Below are 25,362 nucleotides of genomic sequence, written 5' to 3' on the forward strand. Positions count from 1 at the left end.
AGCTGGAGTCAGTTCTCAATAATCCAGAACATAACTACAAAGAAAGCCTCTTAGATTCTAATATGGAAAGAACAAAGATGAGAGACAGAATAATTTTGGTGAACAAAAGCATTTACTAAGTGACTTGGTGAAACCTCCTCCTTTGTTCATTTAGTAGCTGGGTGTATATTTCTCATATTTCTCAAATAGCAGAAGCTTAGAGCAAATGGTGCCCGAGAGGTAAATTTACTTTGATTTTTATCATATTGTAAAAACATTCCACCTGCGTTTGGTTGAATTTTCTGGTAAGAATTTTATTGTAGTAGTCACATATCACATTAGCAGATATGCATTGTTTACTGAAGAGATCTCTATCATGTATCAATTTAGAATTTAGGATTTTGCCTCATAAGTAGCTCCAAAGTTAATATTGTGAGCATTCCAGTTTTTTTTTAACTGATGGTGTGTGCTTTCTTTAGAGGGTAAAGGTTTATAAATTCAATATAGGGCATTAACTTCATTTTTGAACTGATAGTTATTGTGTTAAAGTATATTTTACATCTAAATCCAGTGTGTTTGTATATTTTCTTTACTGATGGCTTATTAAAATACACACCACTTTTTCTACAAATGCTTCCTACTCTATGTAATATTCTGATTAACCCATGACTGGTTAGTGACTGGATAATACTTTTATTTTATAATTACTACCCCCATTTTGTTCTAATCTTACTTCACATTTAAATGCACCACATTTAATTTTAGCACTGATTTTTAGAGGAAAAGAAGAAAAGATCTCTCATGAAAAACACTAACTTCCTTTCCTGACATGAATCATATGTTTGAATTTAACGTGTCTAGAATTTTACTTTTCTTTCTAAACAATGTTTTGTTTTTTCATCGCAGACGTTTGGAACAGAATTCCATCAGGGTCATCCCTCCAGGAGCCTTCTCACCATACAAAAAGCTTAGACGACTGTAAGTTAACAAGGCCATGCAGAGATATGTCATTTTTTAAATTATGTAGGTCAAGACTATGCAGGGATAATTAAGCATAGCCATTGAAGAGATTGGCAGCTTAATTTCAGTGTGATTGCCAGTTGTATAACAGCACTTTAATCTTACTAGTGAAACCTTGTAATTTTTAATGTTCACTGTGATTTAGTTTATTGATTCCCACAAAAACTTGTCTTGACATCGTTGATATGCTATTGTCTAAAGATGCCATTTTTACTAATAACTTAAGCAAATGGACAGTAGTTGTTTTACAGAACGGGATCCATCCTTAAATTTTCTGATTCTCTGATGCTTCATTTTGAAAGTTGTACGTGTGTCTTCGTGTCTTCATAGACAACATGTACAAGTAAATCCTCTTCTCTAGCCAATTTCCATGGCATCCTATTTCACCTAACCCAACCTTACTTCTGATTGTAGAGACCTGAGCAATAACCAGATCTCTGAACTTGCTCCAGATGCCTTCCAAGGACTGCGTTCTCTGAATTCCCTGTAAGTAGACACAGTTTTCCAGAGGAAGTACAACATTTTCTAAGTAATCAATGGTGGATTTCATCATCTCACAGAGGTCTGCTGGCTATCATTAACACTAGCCAATTTTTAGGGTAGAAAGTGTGTTTGTGTGTGTGTGTGTGTGTGTGTGTGTGTGTATATTTTAACTTTGTTATTAAAGGAAGGATAGCAGTCCCTTTGGGAGATTATTTTTTATCCAGCTTTAATGTCAGGACAGGTTATTTTGAAGTCCTCCAGACAACTCTAGATTTATGACTCAGTCTATAGCTTCATGTATCTCAGCACAATGTTGGTCCATTTAGAATGATAAAGTCCGTGCGTTGCTGAGAATAAGTAAGCCCTGGGAGCCAGCCTTTCATCCTCTTTTATTACAGGAGGATTTTCCCTCTGATGTAGCCCCATAATAAGCATTAGTTATGAAGGTCAAGAAGACTTTCAGGAAGATAGCTATGCAAATTGGAGATGGGTTAAAATAAGTTATTTAAAGGTTACCATTATTTCTACTTATGAAAAGTTTTCAAAGTGTGTCAAGTAAAGTAACCTTTTGTCTTTAAAATGAGTGTAGAGTCTAGCTTGCTTGCTTGCTTGCTTGCTTGCTTGCTTGTTCCACTGGTAATAAATTGTTGCCAGCCTCTCAGGTTTCAGAAGTCAGTCCCTCCCTCCTTTTCTGCCATAGTATCTTTTAATAAGTAAAGAAAAATGTGTTTATACAAGTTTCTTTTATATTTTATCTTTTAAGATTTTCCTGCAAATATCCTCAAGTATGTATTTAAGTTAATTTGATTAGTACATCTACTGAAGATGTGAAAACAGTTTAAACAATATGTTGTCAGTGCCTCTACAGAACTTTCATTAAAACAAAACAACTTGAAATTGATATTAAATTACCAAACTAACAATTGTCATGTCTTAGAGACATCAGGGCTTTATTTGTACAAAGATTTTTATGGCCACTCTTAATATGTACAATATCATTTACTATTATTAACATTAATGCGTATTATATATTATACTTCTACATATTAGTATAATGTAAAATGTAGTATTGGCGCAGTATCTTTTAAAAGTCATACAATAATCGGATGAGTTTTCCGTGGGAACAACAGACTACTACATATTGTATATATGTATTTATTGATGTTTGTGTGTGTGCTTTTGTGCATGAGTAGAGAGGAGAGAACTTGTAGACTTGCATCCTTCCATTTCACCTGTGGGTCCCCGGGACTGAGCTCACCTCCACACTTTGGGCGGGTACTTTTACTTGCTGAGTCATCTCACTGCCTCTCATGTAGAATTCTGTTTTTCTTACTGTAACAGCACTAAACTTTCTGTACTGCTTAAAAGTTATGTTGCGGGCAAGCATACTATATGGAATACTACTGCTCTCTATAGTTTAATTATTTCTTCCTTTAATCTTATAGGAGGAAATTCACTTTCATGATTTGTGTGTGTGTGTGTGTGTGTGTGTGTGTGTGTCTGTCTGTCTGTCTGTCTGTCTGCCTGCCTTTTCTCTGCCCCTCTCTGTCTCTCTCTCTCTCTCTGTCTCTCTCTCTCTCTCTCTCAAGAACAGAAAACAACTTTGCATATAATTTTGCATTTCATTTTCTTTATTACCAAATCTAAGTTATATATGTGTAGCATGGCAAGTGCTTTTACCCATGGGGCCTATTCTCCACCCGTCTGCAGTCATTTTATTTTTCTCACTTCATTGATTTATCTTGACACAGAAACACCCTTCCATGTTTAAGAAATAAATGCAGAGCAGAGTAACGGGTACCAGGCTTCTACTTTCAACCTTCTGATGCTTTGTGTTCAAGTCTTATTCCCTCCTCTTCCGAGTTCATGAGCAAGTTACTAATTCACATGTGCCTCAGTTATCCTGTCTGTAAAATAGGGGAGCACATTCTCCCTTTGCTGGATTTACAGAAGCTGGATGCAGAGTGCTAGAGGTAGTATGTACAGCCATGGCAGATTCTTGGCCTTCTGTGCATCAACCCTTAGCATCATTTTAAATTAATACATTGAGAATGACCCAAAGACACTGACCAGGATGGGGGATGACTAGCATAACAGCTTGTAGGACTCTTATAAAAGAGTCTAATTCATCTTCCAGCACCCATGTTAAGTGTGGATACCATCACACACATGCATATCCCCCCATACACTCATATCAGAATCAACTAAAATATAGTTTTCAGTGTCACTCACTGTTGTATGCCATCTTTGTCACCTAGTCCTGGGTCTGCAGAGGCTGCTATATAGCACTCACCTGCTAATTTTGAGTGTTCTGAAGTCTGTTCTGGGACTGCAGTAGACTCTACTGCCTAACAATACATATTTCACCCCTGGGCTTTTCACGACAGTGAGAGCCCATTTTTCCCGCTCATCCTTTGCTTTCTGTTTACTGCACTTTCTTAAAAATCTTTCATCATTCGAATTCTCCAAGTGCGCATCATTGCTTTGAATCTATGGATGTAGTTCTTTGGATGTGTCCTTTAATGATGAAGGCAGTCCACAGCAAATCATTTGCAATAGCCATTGTCCATAGTAAATCTCCTGTTATAGCCAATGTGCCTTTTCCCGTGTTGAGTATTTTTTTTTTTCTGGCTGCAGGAACATTCTCTTTTGCAACCTTTCAGCAAGGCAGAATTCAACCTGGCCAGCAGCAGCTGCCACTATCCCTAAGTCTAAACCCATGCATTTAAAATAGATTGTTTCGGTGCTCGTTGCACAAACGAGGACCTCCTTCCCATAAAGGACCACTTTCCTGTTAATTGCTGATTAATCGTCCTTCTGTGAAGCACACTGGACATGCCATGAAGAAGAAAACTAGAGACACTACTCAGTGAATTATTAGTTATATTTGTGTTCACTCCAATTTCCTTTTCAGAGGAGTTTGTTTATGTTTTCCAGTTTCTCTTTTTAATTCTTTTCCTCTTAAAAAGCCTCCCTGTCACTCCATTCTTTAAGTATGTGATCCCTGGTGGTTTCCCCAGGCTCCATGGAGGCCACACGTCCAAAAGTATACTTGAGGGATTTAAAGTTAAGAAAACAAAACAGAAAGAAAGAAAAGGAGAAGAGCCAAAGGTTAGGAGAGAAACAGGAGTTTGGGGGAGTTGCGGAAGGGAGCAAATGTTTTCAAGATACATTGTTCACACTTCTCAAAGAAATGAAAATCATGGCAAAAAAACATAGCACAAATTCTAACTGGCCTTTTTGCACTTTATTTTTGTATGTCTTGCCTTTCCCTCATTTTTATATATTGTATTATTTTCTTGACAGTCATTTGGCTTTTGATAATTTTGACGGATGTCTCTGCTGGGACTATCTTCTCACTGCTGCTACATCAGAGAAGTGACTTTATCTGTAACTCAGCTTCCTATAGGTAGAGATAGGAGGACCCCTGATGCTGGTAGGACAGCCACAGTCCTCTTTGGGCAACATCCTGGTAGTGTGACTCACCCTGTCTCTAAAATCGCAGGGGTAGGAATGATTGACGGCACTTGATGTTGGGGTCTGTGCCGAACACACATGTGTAAACACACACTCACATGCACACACAAATATGCATACCCCGAAGACCCTACCAGACCCTGCTCTGGAGTAGTTATGCATCTTGGTAGAGAAATCTAAAAACCTCATCTGTAGAGTATTTTATTTGTTAACTGGTAGCATTTACAGTTGATAAATCATATCAAGAACACCTCTCTGGCATGCTCCCTGTGCCACTGCATGGGTTCCTCCTGTCATTGTTGTTTTTCTATTCTGTCTGATGCTAAAAATATTAATTTAGTAATTTTGTAAACATGATTCTTTAAAAACCCAAATGTTTTTTGGGGGAAAGAGAATGAGTCGACGATACAAACATGACATTACTCTTAACCAAAGCACCTTAGATACATCTCAGCCATCAAAAGCCCCAACTGAACAGACTGTTAAATGACTCACCTTTTGATTTCTTTTTCAAAGGAGACTCCCACAATTTGAGTATCTTCGTTGATTTTCGATATCAGCGGATTTAAAAATATAAAAATGTTGTTTTCAAAATTACACTTTGAATTGTTCTTTGGATATAAAACCCATTAATCTCGGCCATATCAACTGTATGTTGGCAGATGATGGACATTTATAACATACTGCTTAAATTTAATTAAAGTGGGTGCCATGCTTACAGTCGGGTAGAGTTGCTGGCACATGCAGTGGCACAATGGCTATTGTTAGGTGGCTTAATTTAATTAAATATCACAAGCCGATGTCCTATTAATTTGTCCACTTGTGTCCCCTACTTCGAAGCATACATTTATCCTTTATCCTTTCTTCATCTCCACTTCACCTTCTCTCTAACAATATAGCATTTTCTCTTTTGTTCTTTGATTTTTTTTAAATCCTTTCTTTTCTAATTGATTTGCTTCTCTAAAGGAAACTCTGTATATAGTCTATATAAGTGATCTTTCACGTGTGCTTCAAAGATGTAGCACTGGAATCTGAAGAAATAGGCCGTGTCCCTGTGCTATGTCGCTCCCTGCTTTATTTCTATCTTTAAGTGTTTTCCTCCTGCTTTGTAATACATTCCAACTCCCTCTGACATCTTAAAAGGTGAAAGTGTTTCCTTCACTCTACTCATTGCTCTCCCATTGTGTGCTTGTCCTTTGTACACTAGAGTCATACACTGCTGTCAAGCAAATTTCTTAAACTCAAATTTTAAGTTTTTCACTTATGTACCATGACTGTGATCTATATTTTTCCAAGGAATGTGTTTCTGCTTGTAAAATTATGTTTATTTTAGGAAATGTGTACACACACACACACACACACACGCACACATATTCAAATAACCTCTAAGAGGCAAAACAGTTTTTAATTCAGTTGTAAATTTATGTGCACATATTTCCAAAGAAAATTTATATAATATTGTTAATAAAATGTCATACATTTCAAATATCTAGCCTTATAAGTTCTTCAATTTTACTGAATATCTTTCAATCTTTAATTTTTCACCAGATAAATGTATATTTCAGAAATTATTATTCTGGTGTTTGGGAAAGTTGTTTGAGTTTAGTTTTCTTGTCTTTCAAATTATGCATGTTTAAAATTTTATATGTAAATATGTTATCAGGAGTTATTTTCTTAGCCAGACATCCAAAGAGTGTCTTGAACCATATGCTTAAATCTTAAATAAATACACCTATGATTTTTGATATATGTAGTCAAATGCCCCCTGAGAGTACCTTTTAATTTCTACACATTGTTCTCATACTCTAATTTTAAATGCTGTAATAGACATTGTTGGGAACCCATCGTTACCACTTAAACATCATTTCCATTCTCTTCATTCAGCTCATTTGCTCCTTGTACCACTGTTTCACCCTGCTCCGAAATATATTCCTTCATTATTCTCAGCTAATTTATCATCATTGCAAGTGTCAACCCAGTTCCAGAACACCTAACACCTGTGCTAGGCAGCAGATGTGCTGATTTGATTACGTCAAGGTCCTTTCCCTTAATATTGTCACTTGATGTGCAATCAGAAGTCAGTATCTTGATGGTGCATTCCACTTCACACTGATGGAGGAGAAATACACACTTGAAAAGTTTGCAAGTCATATTTATAATCATTATTTTTCCAGATCTTATATTTCTCATACATGCAAATTAATACCGTTTCCTTACTAAGTTTCTGGCCTTATTTGGTTTTCTATTTATCTATCAGTGTTATGAAATCACTCATTTTATGAGCAATTGATTCTATACTGACTGATCTTTGCTACATATTCTCTGCTCTGGTAGCCTGCATATGTGTAGGAGTGTTGTATGCAGAAAATATTTCAAATTGACAAATACTATTTTCACAAAAGGGTGAATAAATTGTGAATTATATAGTCTTGTTAATCTATGTTTTCTATGTATTGAAAATTATGTAAGTAAACCTACATATTATCTATAATCAGACAATTTTTATTTTATTCAATTTTCACTTGGATGATGCATTAAGCACCTACTAAGCTCCCTAAGCATATGTGTGTGCTGTGTATGTACATATGTATGTATATATGTGTGTATATATGTTATATGAACTTAAATATAAATGTGTATATGTATTACATGAACTAATTTAGGCTTCTTTAATTCTCCTTTTTATATAATTTTTTAGTGTCCTATATGGAAATAAAATCACAGAACTCCCAAAAAGTTTATTTGAAGGACTATTTTCCTTACAGCTACTGTAAGTATTTGATTACTCTTGATCTGTGAAATCTAATATTAATGTCTTTTCTAATCTCTTAATTATCTTGAGTCGTCAATCCAAAATGAAACAGCTTAATGACATAAAAATGACAAATGTAGCACTGGAGAAGGAAGGCACAACTATGTCGAGCTGTCTAAGAACAATTCTCTCCACAATGAAATGATTGTGTTTTGGCTGCCCCACTGGAGAGGTTCTGTAGTTATATGCACACCATAAAGACTATAGTTCTCATGTTAGCAGCAGCTGGTATAGAGCTAGAGAGATGGGATACATTCACCAGCCTCTTATCACAGAAGATCTATGAGCAGAAATCCCAGACTTACTTCTGCAAATGCAGGCACGGGGTACAGTGAAACATCCTGTGGAGGCAGTCTCCTGATTATTCTCTATTGACTTGTCTGTGACTCCCTCTATTCTATAAATACCATTCCACTTAGACTATAGCTGCCCCTCATTTGTACTGAAAGAAATAATCATTCTATTTATAGGTATCAAATTTGATGGTGTGTATCTTAATCTCTGACCATTTTCAAAGTAAGTTTGTCAAACAGAGAGACCTGGAGGACACTGTGAAAGTTGAATTTAATTTGTAGCATCTATTACATAGAAAGCTCATTTGTGGCAGACCCTCATCTGGAAGCCTAGCATAGGGAGATAAGATATGCTGCCTTCCTTTGCCTTTCACCAATCTCTCTTACAATTCTTCAACTTAGAATGTCGTTTTCTCTTTCATTCATTGGCATTTCTGTGGTTAAAGCATTATTAGTAACCTTATACTTTTTCTTACTTTAGCTAATATTCCTTACTTGAGAAACATATTGTCACTATCACATCCAATTATCTTTGTGCTAAACCCTTTTCACCATTCTGCACAACTGCAGTTTGTATCACATCCAGGTACAAATACACAAATAGACTGATGTTAAAACAAACAGACAAGAACCTTACTGTGTGTATCATTCCCCTCTTCTTAACACTCTGTAATCTACTTAAATCTACTTACATTATGATGTATACATTAGTAAGTGAGCACTTTTTCATGGTGAGGGAAGCATAGAGATCTGAGAGAACCGTATTTATAAAGCCACTGTTTTTAATAGCCCATCTCCCAACTCTCAAGGACTACCCATTCTTCAGCCTTCCAGAATTAAAAACAACAACAACAACAACAACAACAACAACAAAGTTATCCTAATCCTTTTAACAATACCCTGTAACATAATGAAGTGACAAGTTTTAGCTTTTGTAAAACAGATGGAAGTAGGAAGAAGTAAGTTAATGAAACCTAAACCCTAAGGAAATGGCTGCTGGTGTATCTTTATTCTTCCTAATCCTGTTGTTTTAAAATGAGTACCAACTTCTCACAAAAACAGTCTTCAACATCTTCAGGCCTCCCTCCATTTCCTCATCTTTAGTTTTTTATTTCCCAACTCCTTTATTCCATTAACATATGAATTAAAGAACGTTATCAGCGTTGCTTGTATTGTTGCAAAGGCGGGGAGGTATGTATTTCTTGATCCCTTCTGCACACAAGTCAGTCCTCCCACCCTAGATTCAAAACATTGCTCCAGGGCTTTTAGGCAATTTTTTGATGCAAACTTCAGCTCCTCATGGGAGAGCACAGAGCACAGGAAACAGGACCATCATACCACAGCCTTACATATTCAGAAAGAATCTAAGTATCAAGCAAGTGGAATTCAAAACTGTATTAGCTGTAAGCATGTTTGTTCTCATTGTCAAATGAGAACACATACTCATTACATTACATGAGAATTACCCAAACCACATGGCAGGTAATTTTGAACTATTAGATGTTTTAATTCTCGAAATAAAATAACAATGTCAAAACAAAACACGTTAAACAAGTACTGCAAAAATGGCTAAGCTGGTTTTAGAAGTATGTGTTCCTCAGCTTAGAACAGGTAATAGAATCATGTGGCACCACATACTGTGCTTAGGAAGAGTCACAGAGAGGGTAGAGTCTGCTTAGGTAGAAATTGTATTCTGGAAAAGATGTACTGCACCAATGGTAAGGCACAGTCATCTCTAACTATCATATTTAACCTACCTAAATGATGCCTACCACTGTATGATATCTAAAGCACACTTTCACAATGCAACGATGTAATCTAGGCAAACAGTGAGATTGTGAGATAGTGTCTTAGATAAGTATTTTTACTGCAACTAGAGCCTTGAATGTAGTACTGTAACTTTCCTTTCCAGAAAAGTGAGGTAGTCATGTGTCAGCAGATACACTTGAGCATGTAGTATGTATTAGGGGTGTGTGAAATAGGAGGGAACAAAATACACAAAACCCATGTCATCCTGGGCACAAATGGCAACATTTGGAAACATCAATAACAAAAATTTAAACACATATATACATATATGTATATATATGCTACATGTGTATATGCTACATGTATGATACAGATAAATATCAGCATTTCTTGATAGAATATATATATATATATATATATATATATATATATATATATATATATAAAAGAAAGTAGACTTTTTATATAGTCACTTGAAAGAACTGGGGATTAGAAAGTAGAAAAGCAACCCTGTAAATATATGAAGCAATGCAGGGTGGAAAAGGAACATGCTTATGTTTACTAGAAACCCAAAAGGCAATGTAACTAGCAAGCCACACATCTGGGATTCTAAATTCTAAAGAGAGGATAAGAGAATCTAGTCTTGATAGAAAATAGAAAGTTGTGAACTGGAATAGCCATGGGGTGAGGCGGTAGAGTTCCAGGATTAAGCTATTGACCCTTTTAGACGTTCTGAAGGATGCTGTCTAGTCTTTTACTCTGCCCAGAGCTGTTACATAGTCTTGGGAGGTAGGCCATGATCCCATGTGTATTATAATGACCACTCTGGCTGTTGTTTTAGAAGGAGGCTCAGCTTCTCCAAAGTAGCTGGAGATACTAATAATGTTTATAATTGTTACTAGTTTGATTTTGACAACAGAATCTGATCCTCATCTACCTTTGTCTATGGTTTTGCCTTTATATCATCCTTTATAGTCTTGTGATCTGTTTTTTGAATCCATTTATGGAGTATAACCAAATTTCAGTTCATTTGACCATGTGCCTTTTGCTTTTTCATGTAAACTTTCAATCTCCCACCCATAGTGCCTACATCATAATTAAATTTATGAAGTTAGTATTGGGATGAAATATTGTTTTCCTCTTGGTTTTCCTACAGAAGGGCTATTTTGCAGATGACTTAATGAGATGCTACATTTTAATTTTGTGACTGCTTGATCAAACAGATTATTGAATGCCAACAAGATAAACTGCCTTCGTGTAGATGCTTTCCAGGACCTGCACAACTTGAACCTTCTCTCCTTATATGACAATAAGCTTCAGACTGTTGCCAAGGGCACCTTCTCAACTCTCAGAGCCATCCAAACTATGTATGTATGCAAAATTTGGGCAGGGTATAATGGCGATTACTTTCACTGTGAATGTGCAAGCCAAGTCTCATGCAAGTAGTATATAAAACTCTTCTGCTGTGTTTCTGAAAGGCATTTGGCCCAGAATCCTTTCATTTGTGACTGCCATCTCAAGTGGCTAGCGGATTATCTCCACACCAACCCAATTGAGACCAGCGGTGCCCGTTGCACCAGCCCCCGCCGCCTGGCGAACAAAAGAATTGGACAGATCAAAAGCAAGAAATTCCGTTGTTCAGGTAATTTCTCACTTCATGAGACATTTCCCTTAGGATCGAAAGCCACAGTTATATGAAAATTAGCAACAGCAGCTGCCTTCAGCTGATTACCAAACATTGTACAGTTTCAGTTTTTTCCTGCTGTCTGGGAAGCGGAAAAGCAGAAGAAATAGAGACACAACACAAATAGTGTATCTACTAAAATAAGTATCAGTCTAATGAAGGGAACCCCTGGATCCTTCATACTATGTTTATAGGATTCAGATGTAACCAGGATCTTTTAGATAACATGAAACACTGCTCAAGTGGTGTTACCCTTTCTGTTTGTTCTACTGTTCTCTATTGGCCAGAGCCAAATAGTTGGACTTGCTTTTATTTATTCACAAACTAAAATAAGATTGATTACATGTATTTTTTTCAACCTGAAAAGTACAGAGTAGGAAGCCAAAGATGCCTCATCTCTTTCTGAAATATTCCATGAAGACACATTTTTAAGACTATCTGTTCTCATCTGGGGAATAGTGTGTTTATCCAACGAAAGCATCAGATGGCTGTTAACTGGGAAGCTTACTCTGCCTTTCTTATTGGTCTAGTGTTATATGTGTTCTGATGGGAGGAAACATTACCTATCATTTGGGAAGTGTGCTACCTAACTCTGCTGGGCGCATTTCTCATTGTGCAGTTAATACATGTTAAACGTCTAGTATAAAACTGTATTTGTTATTGTCCATGTTTATAATGAGTTTATCACTCACTGTATGTTGTTAATTTCTATGAATATACATTGTCACTTAGTTACCTGTAGAAACTTTAGTCCATTCTTAATCTAAGGTAATTCATATCTCTGCTTGTTGACATTCAGGAACATCTTCTATTTTTCTCTCTCTTTTTTTTTATTTAGCTAAAGAACAGTATTTCATTCCAGGTAGGTTTTGCTCGGTGGTAGGACTAACTGCAGACACCTTTTCCTCGACTTATATAGCTTCTAGACATTGATGTGCATGCTTTTGGAAGTACAGTGAACACTTCATAGTGACTCACGCATAGATCACTTAGCGCTGTATATCCTGAAAGCCCCACCTCTGCATGCAGCTTTTGATGCCGAACCTTTCTATTTTAAAAACAAAAAAAGAAAAACCACCTTCTTTCCTCTCCCTTTCTCCTTGGCACATCGTCTGCAGTTTCTCATGGTAGCGAAATATTTAAACCTATGGCTTTCTACTTAAATCATATTTTTCTGTCTTTATATTGAATATCTAATCTTTGAGGCTGTTTTTAAAATATAGCTTCCTAGGCTAATTTTAAAGACAGCAGCCCCTCTATTGTCAAAGAGCTAGTTCTATATAAAATCAGGTGTAAACATGCAAAACCTCATTTTTAACAACAAAAAATTATGTTTTTGAAGCATCTTGGTTTAAAAAGAATACTTTTTGCTTACTTTTGTTTTCCTTTTAACAAAAGACAGCTGCTTCATACTGATTTAACTGCACTTGTGGGGGGTTTTTTATTAATTTATTTCCAATTGTACATTTTTGCCTGTCTGGAGTCAGATTACGCTGCAAACAGGATATTCACATGTATCTTGAAGTCATTAGCAGTTAATGGGCACCGATACCTTGAGTAATCTAAGCAGAAGGATTCTGTATTTCTAAAGTTGCAATTGTAATATGTTTTCCCTTTGCTTCCATCCAACACCTTCAAACTGATGAGTCTAGACCTAGCTCTTTAAAGTATATCCCTCACTTTGTTCTTGTGTAAATGCCTCATAACTTGTTTGCTTTAATTTACTATATAAATCAGGACCAATCAATACCATATATATATATGGTATTGATTGATTCTGTTTTATATGATTTATACATATATACATATGATATTGATTGGTCTCGATATTAAGGGTGTATTTATTACTTATTCTTATCATTTAATTAATTATATATAATAGATTTAAGTATATTGCTTATTTTGAATTTTAATGCTCAACTAATATTCTACATATTATGTCTGTACTGTATAAGCAGTAATGTGTTGAAAAGAGCAATTGATTGATCTTCATGATCATTTACAGCTTTTGTTATTTTTAGCCAATTATGTGCAAAGTTACCTACTAATTATGGCTTAGCTTTAAAAAAGAATCCCTCTGAGAACCAGACTATGACTAGACCAGCATACAAATATGATTTAAATTCCTAAATTGTGGCAATTCATCTAATCACTGCCAAATTATTCCATTTAGTTTATTAATAATTTAAATACAACAATCCCAATAAAACTCAACGCAATACAGATGTCATGCTAATTGTTAAATTTTCTGCTCTTGCTGGAAGATAGAAGCCCAGATAGGCTTTAAGAAGTAATTTCTATATGAAAGATAATGTCTAAATGTCACTTATTGATGATTAAGTTCACAGTTTTGATTTCCTTGTAGACGCCATGGCACATTGATTACTTGTTCCTCACTTTGCTCTTTTTTCCACGTCAGATACTAATTACGGTTTGTGTCTACCAAACACATGGTGTTAAACTACGCATTACTGATTGCTGTGATAGTAATTATACATTTTAAATGCATTCAATGAACCTATTATCGATATGCTATCAGAATAATATTAGCTTTCTTGTGGCTAAATCTCTGAAGACTGAAAAGAAACACATCCTTCAATTTTTTAGGGTAACTCTCATTGATGTATTGGAATGTAACCTTTTATATTTGATATATTTGGCATTTCAATTTTTGTTAAAATTATGATTATGTTCCCACTAAGTGACATGCTTTAAAACTTGGGAGAGTCATTTGGAAGCATATGACCTACGCCCTAACTATTATCTATCTACTGTCCTTGTAACTTTCCATCATTGGCTTTTTATTCATTTTATATGTGTATTCATCTATTGCTATTCTGTATGGCACAATAGAAAATCTGTCTCACAGGGAGTTCGTCCATTAGAAGAAGCCATAAGTATTTTACTTGTATTGCACATCTTTTAGGTCATTGCATTGCCTATGAGCCATTATACTTCAAAAGTGCAATACTATTGCAAAGCATGACAAACGCATTACACAATGCTATCTTGTGTCTCTTATGGTAAAGAAATAAGGAAGAGAATATAGTTTTTTGGTTGTGTGCACGCATGTGTGTGTGTGTGTGTATGTGTGTGTGTGTGTTTGTATATGTCTATAAACCTTAACTAGGATGATTCTGTCTTTCTTTCCTCCTTGGTGATTTTTTCTTTTGCAGGAATTCACCATTTGGCCTGTAAGTAAAAGTGTCTCATCTGAAATGTAACCTATCCTCTTTTCAATCCCCGATGTACCTTCTTCTAGTCTTCATGTTTTGCACCTCTTTTCCGTGAAGAAACCACAGATCTCTTGAGCTTCTCTGTTGTCCTTGTAGCTTACCTTCAACTTCTTCCTGGATGTTCTTCCCGAAAGCTGTGGTCCCCCACGCTGCAGTTCTGAGGAACGTGGGAGGCATCTTTCCATATAGCCCCTTCTTTGTGTTTCCAGGCCTCCGGTAGTTATGCTCTCGCTCTGATCATACACAATCTGCGGGAAGAATGCATGTCGTGTAACAGTACGATGCTTCCAGAGCGTCCGTAGCTTTTCTCCTCCCTTCGTCTTTCCTCTCAGTCTTCCCTCTGGCCTAGTGGTTGGTGTAGTGATAATGGAGCGAGATTTTCTGTTGTGCTTGATCTAACCATGTGCTTGCGAGGTATGAGTAAAACATGGTTCCGTCAAGCACCATGGAACGTCACGCAGCTTTCTACAGCATGACAAGCTGCTGAGGCTCAAGGCAGGACTTACTTGTCTTTTTTATAGACTCAAAATGAAAAAAAAGAGGGCTTTGGGGGCGTTTCTGAAGATTATATGAGAGGGGGAGAATAACAAACGTCCGTAGGAAAAAAATTAAAATCTAAGTATATCGATTATCTTTGAAAGCCCTATTTTACAGTAATATACAGGAGTATGTTTATTACTAGATATGTTTTCAATTTTTTTACTCAGAAAAAAAATAAACTTTTTTTTTAACGATTCATACCCATTGTGTGATTATCTGTGGAATAGACTAGGAGCACGGCTCAGAATCGGATCAGCAGAAAGTACAGCTGTGAAAAGCTCACCTTTATGAATGTTTTCCTGTCATGTGCATCTGGTCGCCTTTTTTTCCAGAAAATTCCGAGCCTTTCTTTTAACCCTCACCTGATAGCCATTGACCAAAACTCCCTAAGTTGTCTCCCTGCTGCATAATCTATAGCTATCCTACCATTTTTCTTCCCGTTATTTTAACGACTGTTCCAACATTCAGACTGAGAATCTTATGTTTGGCTTGAATCCTCAATAGGTACAGAAGATTATCGATCAAAATTAAGTGGGGACTGCTTTGCAGACTTGGCTTGTCCTGAAAAGTGTCGCTGTGAAGGGACCACAGTAGACTGCTCCAATCAAAAACTCAACAAAATCCCAGAACATATTCCCCAGTACACAGCAGAGCTGTAAGTTAATCTGACCACAGAATCCTGGCTGGGAGGGAGCAAGGGACAGAGACACTGCATAGAAGCATTAGAATTTTTGCCATGACATTTTAATTCTTGATAATTGAATTAAGTAGCTTATATACAATGAATTGTGAGCACCTCTTCTTTGTCAGAGAATATGTTCAATGCTATTTTAGGTCACTCTTTTATGTGAACAAAATATTTAAGATGAATCCTGCTTTTTAAGCATCAAGTAAACAGTCATATTATCTTTAAAAATCCAGTCGTCACTTAGTAATGTTAATAATAACAGACATGACTGATTATTATTGGATATCCATTATGGGAAAATAATTTGTAAGCATTTCATAAGCTTTGCAAGGCATATAATCCTTAAAACAGCCAAACAAAATAATTTAAGAGTCACCAGATCTATCAGGGATTGATCTGGTGGTTATTTGTCTACTTCTCTGGTTCAAGTGAAAAGACTCCATGATTGGCAGTTGTTGAAGGGCAAACAATAGTTATTTGCCTGGTTATTTGTTTATAAACAGAGAATAGGAGATTAGAGAAAGCTGAAAATTCAGATCTGGTCGAATTTATATGTAAAGGTTTAGCATAGGCTCCACAGTATGAAAGTAATGTGCTTTTGGAATTATTTGTAGATTCTCTGCTCATGTGCAGTCCACCTTTCCTGGCTATAAAAGGAAGACTTATAATGTTAGTTTTTTAAGATCCATGAAAACACAAGTGAAATCTAATCATTTCATGAATATCTTAGTGATGTTTATTTATGGTACCATCTGGTATTTGTCATTTATTGCTTTGCAAAGTCGCTTGTCTCTGTGTGTATGCATAATCCTTCTGTCTTCAACGAGATTACAGCCTCTCTATGGCAGGCACTGTGTATTATCATTTCTGTCCCACTGTGTCTATATACATGCCTGATACTTAATGAATTTAAAGCAATTTGAATAATTAGAAATAATGTCTTTCACAGGGTTGACAGAAAGTAATTTCTTTGTAGTTCTGGTGGGGTTATTTTTAACATCCACTAGATCATGGGATATTTACTAGATCAAGAATTTTAGAAATTCAAAGAACATATAGCAAGATCCCTTTACTACACTCTATGTTGCTCTGTGTGTACTTGTATTTATTTCTGATAATGCTACACACAAGTGATTCTATATTGAGCATGAAAATGTATTTAAATTTAAATGAGTTAAGTAAGTTTCAAGTATACTATTAGAACCTAGTTTCTGATGTAATTAGAAATTAATATTAATTAAAATTAATATTTTTCTAACTATCCACATGAAATGAGCATAAAAATAATTAGGATCAAAATGTTTGCAAACCCTGCACTCAGTAAGGAGTTTGGATTCAGAATTTTAACTAGACATATACTAACAGTGGATTTATAGCCAGAACATATGAAACTCTCATTAAATTCAACAATATAAAGGTTTTATTGCCTAACAAAATTGTCAAAATATCCATATGGACTTTTTTTTCAATGATGGTATATGATTGCCCATTAAGCATATATAAATGTTATCTGTTTAAGTAGTCATTAGAAAATGCTAAAGTATTTTTCTACTGCTATGATTAAAATACCAGGACCAGGAGCAACCTTTAGAATAAAGGCTATGTTTTAGTGTTTGCTTACAGAGGGGAGGCCACAAGAGTGGGGAAAGAATATAACTGTCTGATCACATTTCATAAGCAAACAGGAAGCAGAAATACAAGCAAAGTGAAAGTCTTCAAACTCTCAAAGCTCGTGACATGCTTCCTCTAGCAAGGGCATGACACCTAAAAATTCCATAGCTTTCTTAAATAGTGCCAACCACTGGGATGCAAGTGTTCTAATACATGAATGAAGCTATAGAGAATCTTTCTCATTTAAACCACCACATTACTGTTACTGGTTCCATAGGCTCATTGCCATCTCATGATTCAAAATTCGTTTAATCCAATTTCAAAAGCGCCCATGGTCTTTAACAGTATCAGCAGTGTCGAAAAGTCCTACGTCTCTTCTGAGACAAAAGTAATACTAGTCCCCAGGAAATTAAAAAGGAAGGAAGGAAGGAAGGAAGGAAGGGAGGGAGGGAGGGAGGGAGGGAGGGAGGGAGGGAGAGAAATTACATCTAACATACAATGACACATATTATACATTACCATTCAAAAAGGAAGAATGGAGAAATACTAAGGAATGAATGGACCAAAGCAAGACTAAAACCCAACAGGGCAGACATCAATGGCTGTACTTCCATGTCTTGCATCTAGGGCTTCAGATTCAAAGTACTGAAATGACAACCGTACTTTAGATGGCACCCATCCTTGCAGATTTGCTGTCTGTGTTATACTTTTCTCTCTTGGAGCTGATTCTACTTCCTGCTTGTAGCTCTTCTTGGCAGAAGTCCCATGGCTCTGGCATCTGCAAAATTGGGAGTCTCAAGTAAACCAACAGCTTTATTCAGTAACCGCACAGGCCTCCTCACTAGGATGCCAACTCTGTTACGTATTGCCAGACCTCACCACCTGTTTGATACCACAGGACTAATCACTTCCTCAGTTCCACAGGAAGAACTCAAAATTCCCTCATATCTTTCATGTCTCCAAAATCACTACCACGTTGATAGCAATGTCAAACTTAGCTGACAGCTTAGTATGGATTTCCATACCCTTGGGATCAGCAGTTTTTATATGTTGTTTTTTCTAGGAGCATTCCTAAGGATTCCTCAAGTTCTTTCACTTCACGTGGTAAAGATTTAGCTGGATGGGGTCTTGCCCTCAGAACAATTCACCTCCTCCAATGGAGAATAAGAAGCTTTTCATTAGTGACATTAAGCTCCTTAACAATTACATCTTATTTTGCAGTCTATGCTTTAGGAAAACTCTTAAGATGTCTAGTGTCGTTTTCATCTCCAGGCTGCATATTTTATATTTATTTGTGCATCACTTGCTCTATATGATGGTAGATCTGCATAACAGTAATCAGTAATAACTACTCCAGAGACTCAATGTCAGGTGGCCTTGAAATCATTTATCAAAGAAATTAATTTTTTTAAAAAAATGCTTTTTAATTTAGCCTTGGGCAAGTTCTAAGGACATGTAGAAAATGAAGCCAGATTCTTTGCCAAAATATCTTACGAATGAATGTTCTCTAGCTCAGTCACTGATAGAGTTTTGTTGCCCTCTGGAAACTACTGATTTGGACCTACTCTATAGGCATCATATGTCAGGATTACACTCTTCCAGATTCTTCCTAGGCCAGTTAATTAAATTCTGCTTATAGCAGTCAAATATTTTTCTATTCCAGAGTTCCAAAGTCTTTCAAATCTCTCCCTCTCTCTCTCTATCAAAAAAAAAAAAAAACCAACCAACAAACAAACAAAAAACACCAAAAAAAACAAACAAATAAAAAACACTGCCAAGTTCTTAATAGCACAACCTTCATAGCACAAACGTGTCCATATCAGTTTTTTTTTTTTGCTACTATGTAGTTTTCTTTCTGTGCTTCCCAGTTTATAATTCCTTGCACAAAATGTGAACACCATGACCAAACGCAAATAACAGTAGAAAGAGTTCATTTTGATTTAGGGTTCTTGAACCCAAGTCCTCCATGAAACAGTAACCATGGCAGCAGCTGACAGGGCAAAGCCATGGTTGGTGAATTGCATTGAATAGGCACTTGGAAAATGAGGTGAGACAATAAACGTTCATAATCTTGCCCTTAGTCATATCCTTCCCCTTCATGACTGTACCTCCTCAAACAATACCATCAACTGGAGAGCAAACATTCAAATACATGAGCCTATGAGAAAATTTTCTCATTCCAACCACTTTGAAAATCTAGGAAGAAATGACAATAATATGTGGAAAAAATTACACATTGATATTTATGTGGAAAATAATATAGCCTCAGGAAAACAGTATTTTTTCTTTAAAGTAGTGTGCATAGTTCTATCATGTGAGCCAAAAAATCTATTTCTATGTATATAGAAAGTATGTCCACACAAAAATATGCATACCACATTCAGCATAGCATTTTCATAGTAGACAAAATGTAAAGTAGCAAAAGTGCTCACCAAGTGATAAATAGCTAAATGAATGTGGGATGCCCAATCTGTTCCTCAGCAATCAAAAGCCACAGAGTACCAAAAGCACCATTGCCTACATGAAAATTCAAGTCATCTTAGAGGTTGGAGAAGTGGCAAAGCATTTGAGAAGAGACAGATAACATACAGCTCCTAGAAAAGACCAAGTTCACTTTCTGGCACCCATGCCAGGTGGTTCACAACCATCTGTAACTCAGCCTCAGGGTATCCAATATACTCTTCTGGCCCTGTGGGCAACTACACTTATGTATATATACCCATAAGTAGATACACATGCCTATACATAATTGAAAAATGAACTAAAGCCCTTAGAACATCATACAACATGAAGCAAAAGACATATCATGTACAATTCCATTTAAGAGAAATTTCCAAAATAAGAACACCAAGATAGTGTGTGAATGAGGGATGGTGAAGGGGAGTTGGCTGTGACCATAATAGGCTATCATCAATGGTTGGTATTGGTTTTGGAGTGCTTTGGGAGTGTTGAAAATATATTAAATTAGTAAAAATGGATTTTCTGGGTTTTGTTTGTTTTTGTTCGAGATGAAGTTTTTTTGTATTTCCTTTGAAACTTAGAGTTCACCAGGTAGACCTCACTAGTCTCAGACTTGCTGTGGTCCTCCACCTTTGCCTCCTGAATACTGAGATTGCGTTTATGAGTCATTTCACCTGCCTTTCAAGTTTGCAAATATACTGAAATTCTTTACTTTAGGTACTTTATACTATTTGAATTATGTATAAATTGATCTGTGAATAGTGAAGTTATAAATCAGGAACTTAATGCCATGAATGCATGCTAGCTTGTCCATAGTGAAAAAAGGCGTAGCGACTTTGTTCTAGAGATTCCTGCATATAAGCAGGCTTTGCATAGTCTTTGCTTTTCTTAATATTTAAATATATTTATGAATCTCTGATTTTTAAAACGTCATGAAATAACAAAACATAAGCATGTTAGTGAATTCTCTTATATTTGTGCTATATTTTAAAAGTTATCATTAAATGGTGTAATAAGTCAGGGTAACGAATACAAGCTAACTCCTTTTTACCTATAAGGAAACTTGCTTTATTTCTTCTTGTATTTCCCCAGACGTCTCAATAATAATGAATTCACAGTGTTAGAAGCCACAGGAATATTTAAGAAACTTCCTCAATTACGTAAAATGTAAGTCATTTGTTAGCTATATGCTAGCTTTCTGCAGTGTCTTTCTTGTGAATTTTATATTTCTTTCCATTTTATCCAAGTCTCTTTTGAAATGGGAATATATATATAAAGTCAGTCTAGGGAAATTTCCATGTGAAGACTACGTGGGGCCTGAATCCAGGGTACTGTTTAAGAGGTACTTTTCCATGTGTTTACACAATGCCAAGCCAGCCCTTAGAATCTTTCTTTAAAGTAGACAGCTGGTCTCTAATGCGTCCACAGCGGGAATCCAGCAATCTAAGCACATTACAATGGGTTAACTGATGTTTTGTAACTTCCTTTACTATTCCCCAAACCATGGTGCTATTTCTCTTTCAGCACATTCATGTCAACTGTTTGACTTTTGCTTCATTAAGCTTTCATTATGAGATAGTCAAAATTAATGATTAGTAAACTTGCTGCTCTATTCATCTGTGTTACTTCATGTCCACAGCTCATATTTCAGAGTAAGGTCGTAAGCTCAGCGTTTTCCACAGCATTCCATCAGTAGTCCATGTCCTTGAGAAGAGTAAAGGGAGCGCCAGGACAAAAGTCAACTGTGCAAGGAACCGTAACACCCAGCTCACATGAGGAGGAAGCAGGAACCTTTTCCCAGGGCACTTATTGCCTTCTCTCTCACATGTATAGCTGCCACAGCCACTGACACTGTTTTTTTTTATTAAATTTTAATTATTTATTTATATCCCAAATACTATCACAATCTCGGTCCCCCCTCCCAGAGTTCTTCGGCCCACTGCCCCTCCCCTTCACCTCTGAGAGGATGATCCCTCTTCCCTCCCCCCAGCATCCTCCTTCCCTGGAGTATCAAGTCTCTACAGAGGACTGACACTGTCTTAGTGCAGATCTAACCTATCCCTGCATCTTTCACCTCTTCATTAGGCTACCTTGAAAACAACTTCTAATTTCTTGTCATCCTTTATACAAATGTCTACACTGCCTCTTTACTGATAAAGTGTTCAAAATAATGGATGTCTACTGAGCATTTACTATGAGCAGTGCTTTATAAGCATAAAAAAATAAACCACAAAACAGAATAATGAGATGGCTCCATTGGTAAAATGTCTCATAAGCACAAAGACGTAGGTTTGATCCTCACAGAAGAAAATTCAAATATGGTGGTCAGATATCCACGAGCTGGGAAGATACTGAAAAGTTAATTACTGGGGCCTGATGCTAAGCCAGAACAGCCTACAGAGCCACATAAAAGCGTTATGTAACCAACTAATCAGCCTCAACAATTTTAGACTCCTAGTGATCACAGCAGTTCATTTTGACCAGAATGTGGCTAGTATTTCTCTTTCAGGGTTCTTCTCTCTTGATGCCACTGACCCTCTAACTTGATAGTTTATAAAAATGTCTTGTCCAAGTCTTAGCAATACTGGCAGTGAAAATCCGGAGTTGTGGAAGACTTGTCTATTTATTCATTAGATTTAAAATGACCAGATACATTTTTGGAATGCTATATGCGGGTGGGCATCTGTGTATGATCTGTGCTTCTTTATCTAGCAACTTTAGCAACAATAAGATCACTGATATCGAGGAGGGAGCATTCGAGGGTGCGTCTGGTGTGAATGAAATTCTTTTCACCAGTAACCGTTTGGAAAATGTTCAGCATAAGATGTTCAAAGGATTGGAGAGCCTCAAAACATTGTAAGTATTTCTGACGCACATTAAAGTGGGTTAGCTTCACTGTACTTTATCATCTGGGGTGATAGGAGATTTTGACATCCCTCCTAGCACAGTGGCTCAGTATTTCAGACATAATCATTTGTACATAATGACTGTCTTCATCTAGATGCTACATTTAACTGTCCCTGTGATGTTTCAGTAGAAAAGAATCCATGATGATGTTCAACCCTTTAGTATCTACAACTAAGAAAACATGCTGAGGGATTTGTTTGGTTGGTTAGTGATAGGGAGCTTGGAAGGAATAAATTCTCATGTCTCCCAAATGTTGTTTATGTAGAGAAGACAAGACTTGGAGCAAATAGTAAATGCAACACTTTGTATTATTTAAATTCTCTCAGTGAATCTTTATAATAATGTTTGCCAAATGTAGTGACTCATAAACCAGATGAGAGAAAAACCAAATTCTAAAGTTGTGTTAGCATATAAAAGTATCTATTAGCAGTCAAGAAGCACCCCTTGATGTGGCAGTAAACAGGCTCAGGCAATGGCACCTCACCTAACCCTGAGAACTGTGTGTAATGGAGATGTTGGTAGTCCCTGATCTTTATGAGAGGAAGAGAGGGAAAGATACTTTTCTAGCTAGCTGGTTATGTTAATACCATCCCTAAATTAGGTCTGACAAAAAAATCCTCTGTACATTAGGATGGATGTTCTAATATTGCCCAGCCAGCCTGGAACCTAACAATCCAGCAAAGTCACGTGTCAATCGCAGAACTCTCTCAGGGACTAGTTTTGAATCACTCTAGAATGTTATACAAACAGTTGCTGAGCATGTCTTTGGGGGATATACTGAAAGTGTATTGAAAGATAACTAAGAAAATACGCCATAGGGCCTGCATCTTCACTTCCTTTACCTGTCTAAGATTATACAACAAAGGACAGAAATTCCCTTCTTCCACAGATGTTGAGGGTCTATTCATTGGTACTAGAAGTACTAAGGAGAAGGTAAGAACTTTATCCATATCAGTCCATCTGTGCTGCCACAGCACGAAACCACAGGCTGAATACTGCACACATCTCTCATGCTTCTGGATGTAGATATTCACCATGAAATTCAATTGATTTTTCAGCCCTCCATCTAGGCTACAGGCTTCTTTCTTGGCTAGTTTACTGCTGTAAATGCACATGACCTTCAGTCTGAATTCTTATGTAGATAAAAGAAGAGAAAGTACGATGTATGAGATCCCCAGGGTGTCTTTTTCTTTATATGTTTGTAAACATATAAAGACTCACTCCAAAGACAGTCAAATTTGGTGATAAGAGTTTCAAGGTGTGAATTAAGAGAGTCACAATTCAGTCCATAGTACCACCCCGGACAGCATTTTAAAGTATTTATTTTGAGTAGATAAAAAGGATACTGTCTTAAAGTTCTCTGAAGTCAGCTTTCTCCATTGTCCCTCTATGGATATGTTTCTCCTGTTTATGCTGTAATGCCTGAAAAAAAGAGCACCTACACACTATCTCCTCAGTGCAGTTGTTTCAAAAAGAATGGAGCAGTTGAGAGTCAAACTTGTGGTGTCCAGCTATTAGAGTAGATGTTTCTGGATCCATCCTTCTACATAGTCTCTGAGGTTTGGTATTCTGAACATTTGAATTCCTCAGCATTAGTAGGACAGTTAGTAATACATTTGCATATTTCAGGAAGTTATAAAATGTCCTGAGACATAAGACATCAGGCAAAGCTTGCTCTATGCATGTGCTGGTGAATTTTTTTTTCATGAGAGGAATTCCCTTTAATTCCTTCCAGGGTCCCATAACTCCAACAAGATGAAGCCCACTTATCTCTGTTATTCGTGACAAAGGAAATTGCTGCTAAGGATATGTGCATTTGTTTCTGACTCTCCAGTCATCTCTAGATAGGAGGGCATCATCTTTCATCTTATCTATGGCTTAGTGGAAATGGAATATTTTTAGTTTTTGTTTATTACCGAACATATAGTTTTGAAGCAACAATGTTTTCATCATTCATCATCTGTCTTAGAGTTAGTTGGCCATGATAAAATTCCATGACCAAAAGAAACTTGGGAAGGAAAAGATTTACTTTATCATACACTTTGAGATCATGATTCCTCATCTAAGGGAAGTGTGTGCATGAACTCCAGGCAGGTGTCTGGAGGCAGGCCCCTGCACAGGCCCCAAATGAGTGCTGATTGCTTGGCTTGCTGTTCATGAATTGCTCAGTCTACCAACCCATGAGTGGCACATGCCCACAGAGATCTCGGTCATCCCATACAACTCACCAATCAAAAGAAAATGCATCATGGGCTTGTCCACAGACCAATATTGTAGGGGCATATTCTCAACTGAGGTTTGATTTTTCCAAATGACTATGGCTTGTATCAAGTTGACATAAAACTAGCCAGCACATTGTTTCTCTTTTTATATTTGTCTCCTTCTGGTGGAGTGTGGAAAGATCAATAAATTAATTTTTCATG

The 25,362-nt window shown here is 36.6% G+C and overlaps 1 protein-coding gene across 5 annotated transcripts in view; it reads left to right on the forward strand.

The window, feature by feature from the left end:
• The window catches only part of Slit2 (slit guidance ligand 2), a 320,684-nt gene that overhangs the window by 227,828 nt on the left and 67,494 nt on the right, over positions 1-25,362 (forward strand). For 3 of the 5 annotated variants that reach the window (XM_028765190.1, XM_028765191.1, XM_028765189.1), the window contains 9 exons: positions 886-957; positions 1,414-1,485; positions 7,658-7,729; positions 11,037-11,180; positions 11,292-11,455; positions 12,336-12,359; positions 15,778-15,928; positions 21,125-21,199; positions 22,745-22,888. In XM_028765190.1, the coding sequence (XP_028621023.1) occupies positions 886-957; positions 1,414-1,485; positions 7,658-7,729; positions 11,037-11,180; positions 11,292-11,455; positions 12,336-12,359; positions 15,778-15,928; positions 21,125-21,199; positions 22,745-22,888 (918 nt within the window). The remainder of the gene's footprint in view (positions 1-885; positions 958-1,413; positions 1,486-7,657; positions 7,730-11,036; positions 11,181-11,291; positions 11,456-12,335; positions 12,360-15,777; positions 15,929-21,124; positions 21,200-22,744; positions 22,889-25,362) is intronic. The other 2 variants (XM_028765192.1, XM_028765193.1) reach the window with 1 other exon arrangement.

Source organism: Grammomys surdaster, unplaced genomic scaffold, assembly GCF_004785775.1.
Source record: "Grammomys surdaster isolate TR1022 unplaced genomic scaffold, NIH_TR_1.0 150, whole genome shotgun sequence".
Lineage (NCBI taxonomy): Eukaryota > Metazoa > Chordata > Mammalia > Rodentia > Muridae > Grammomys > Grammomys surdaster.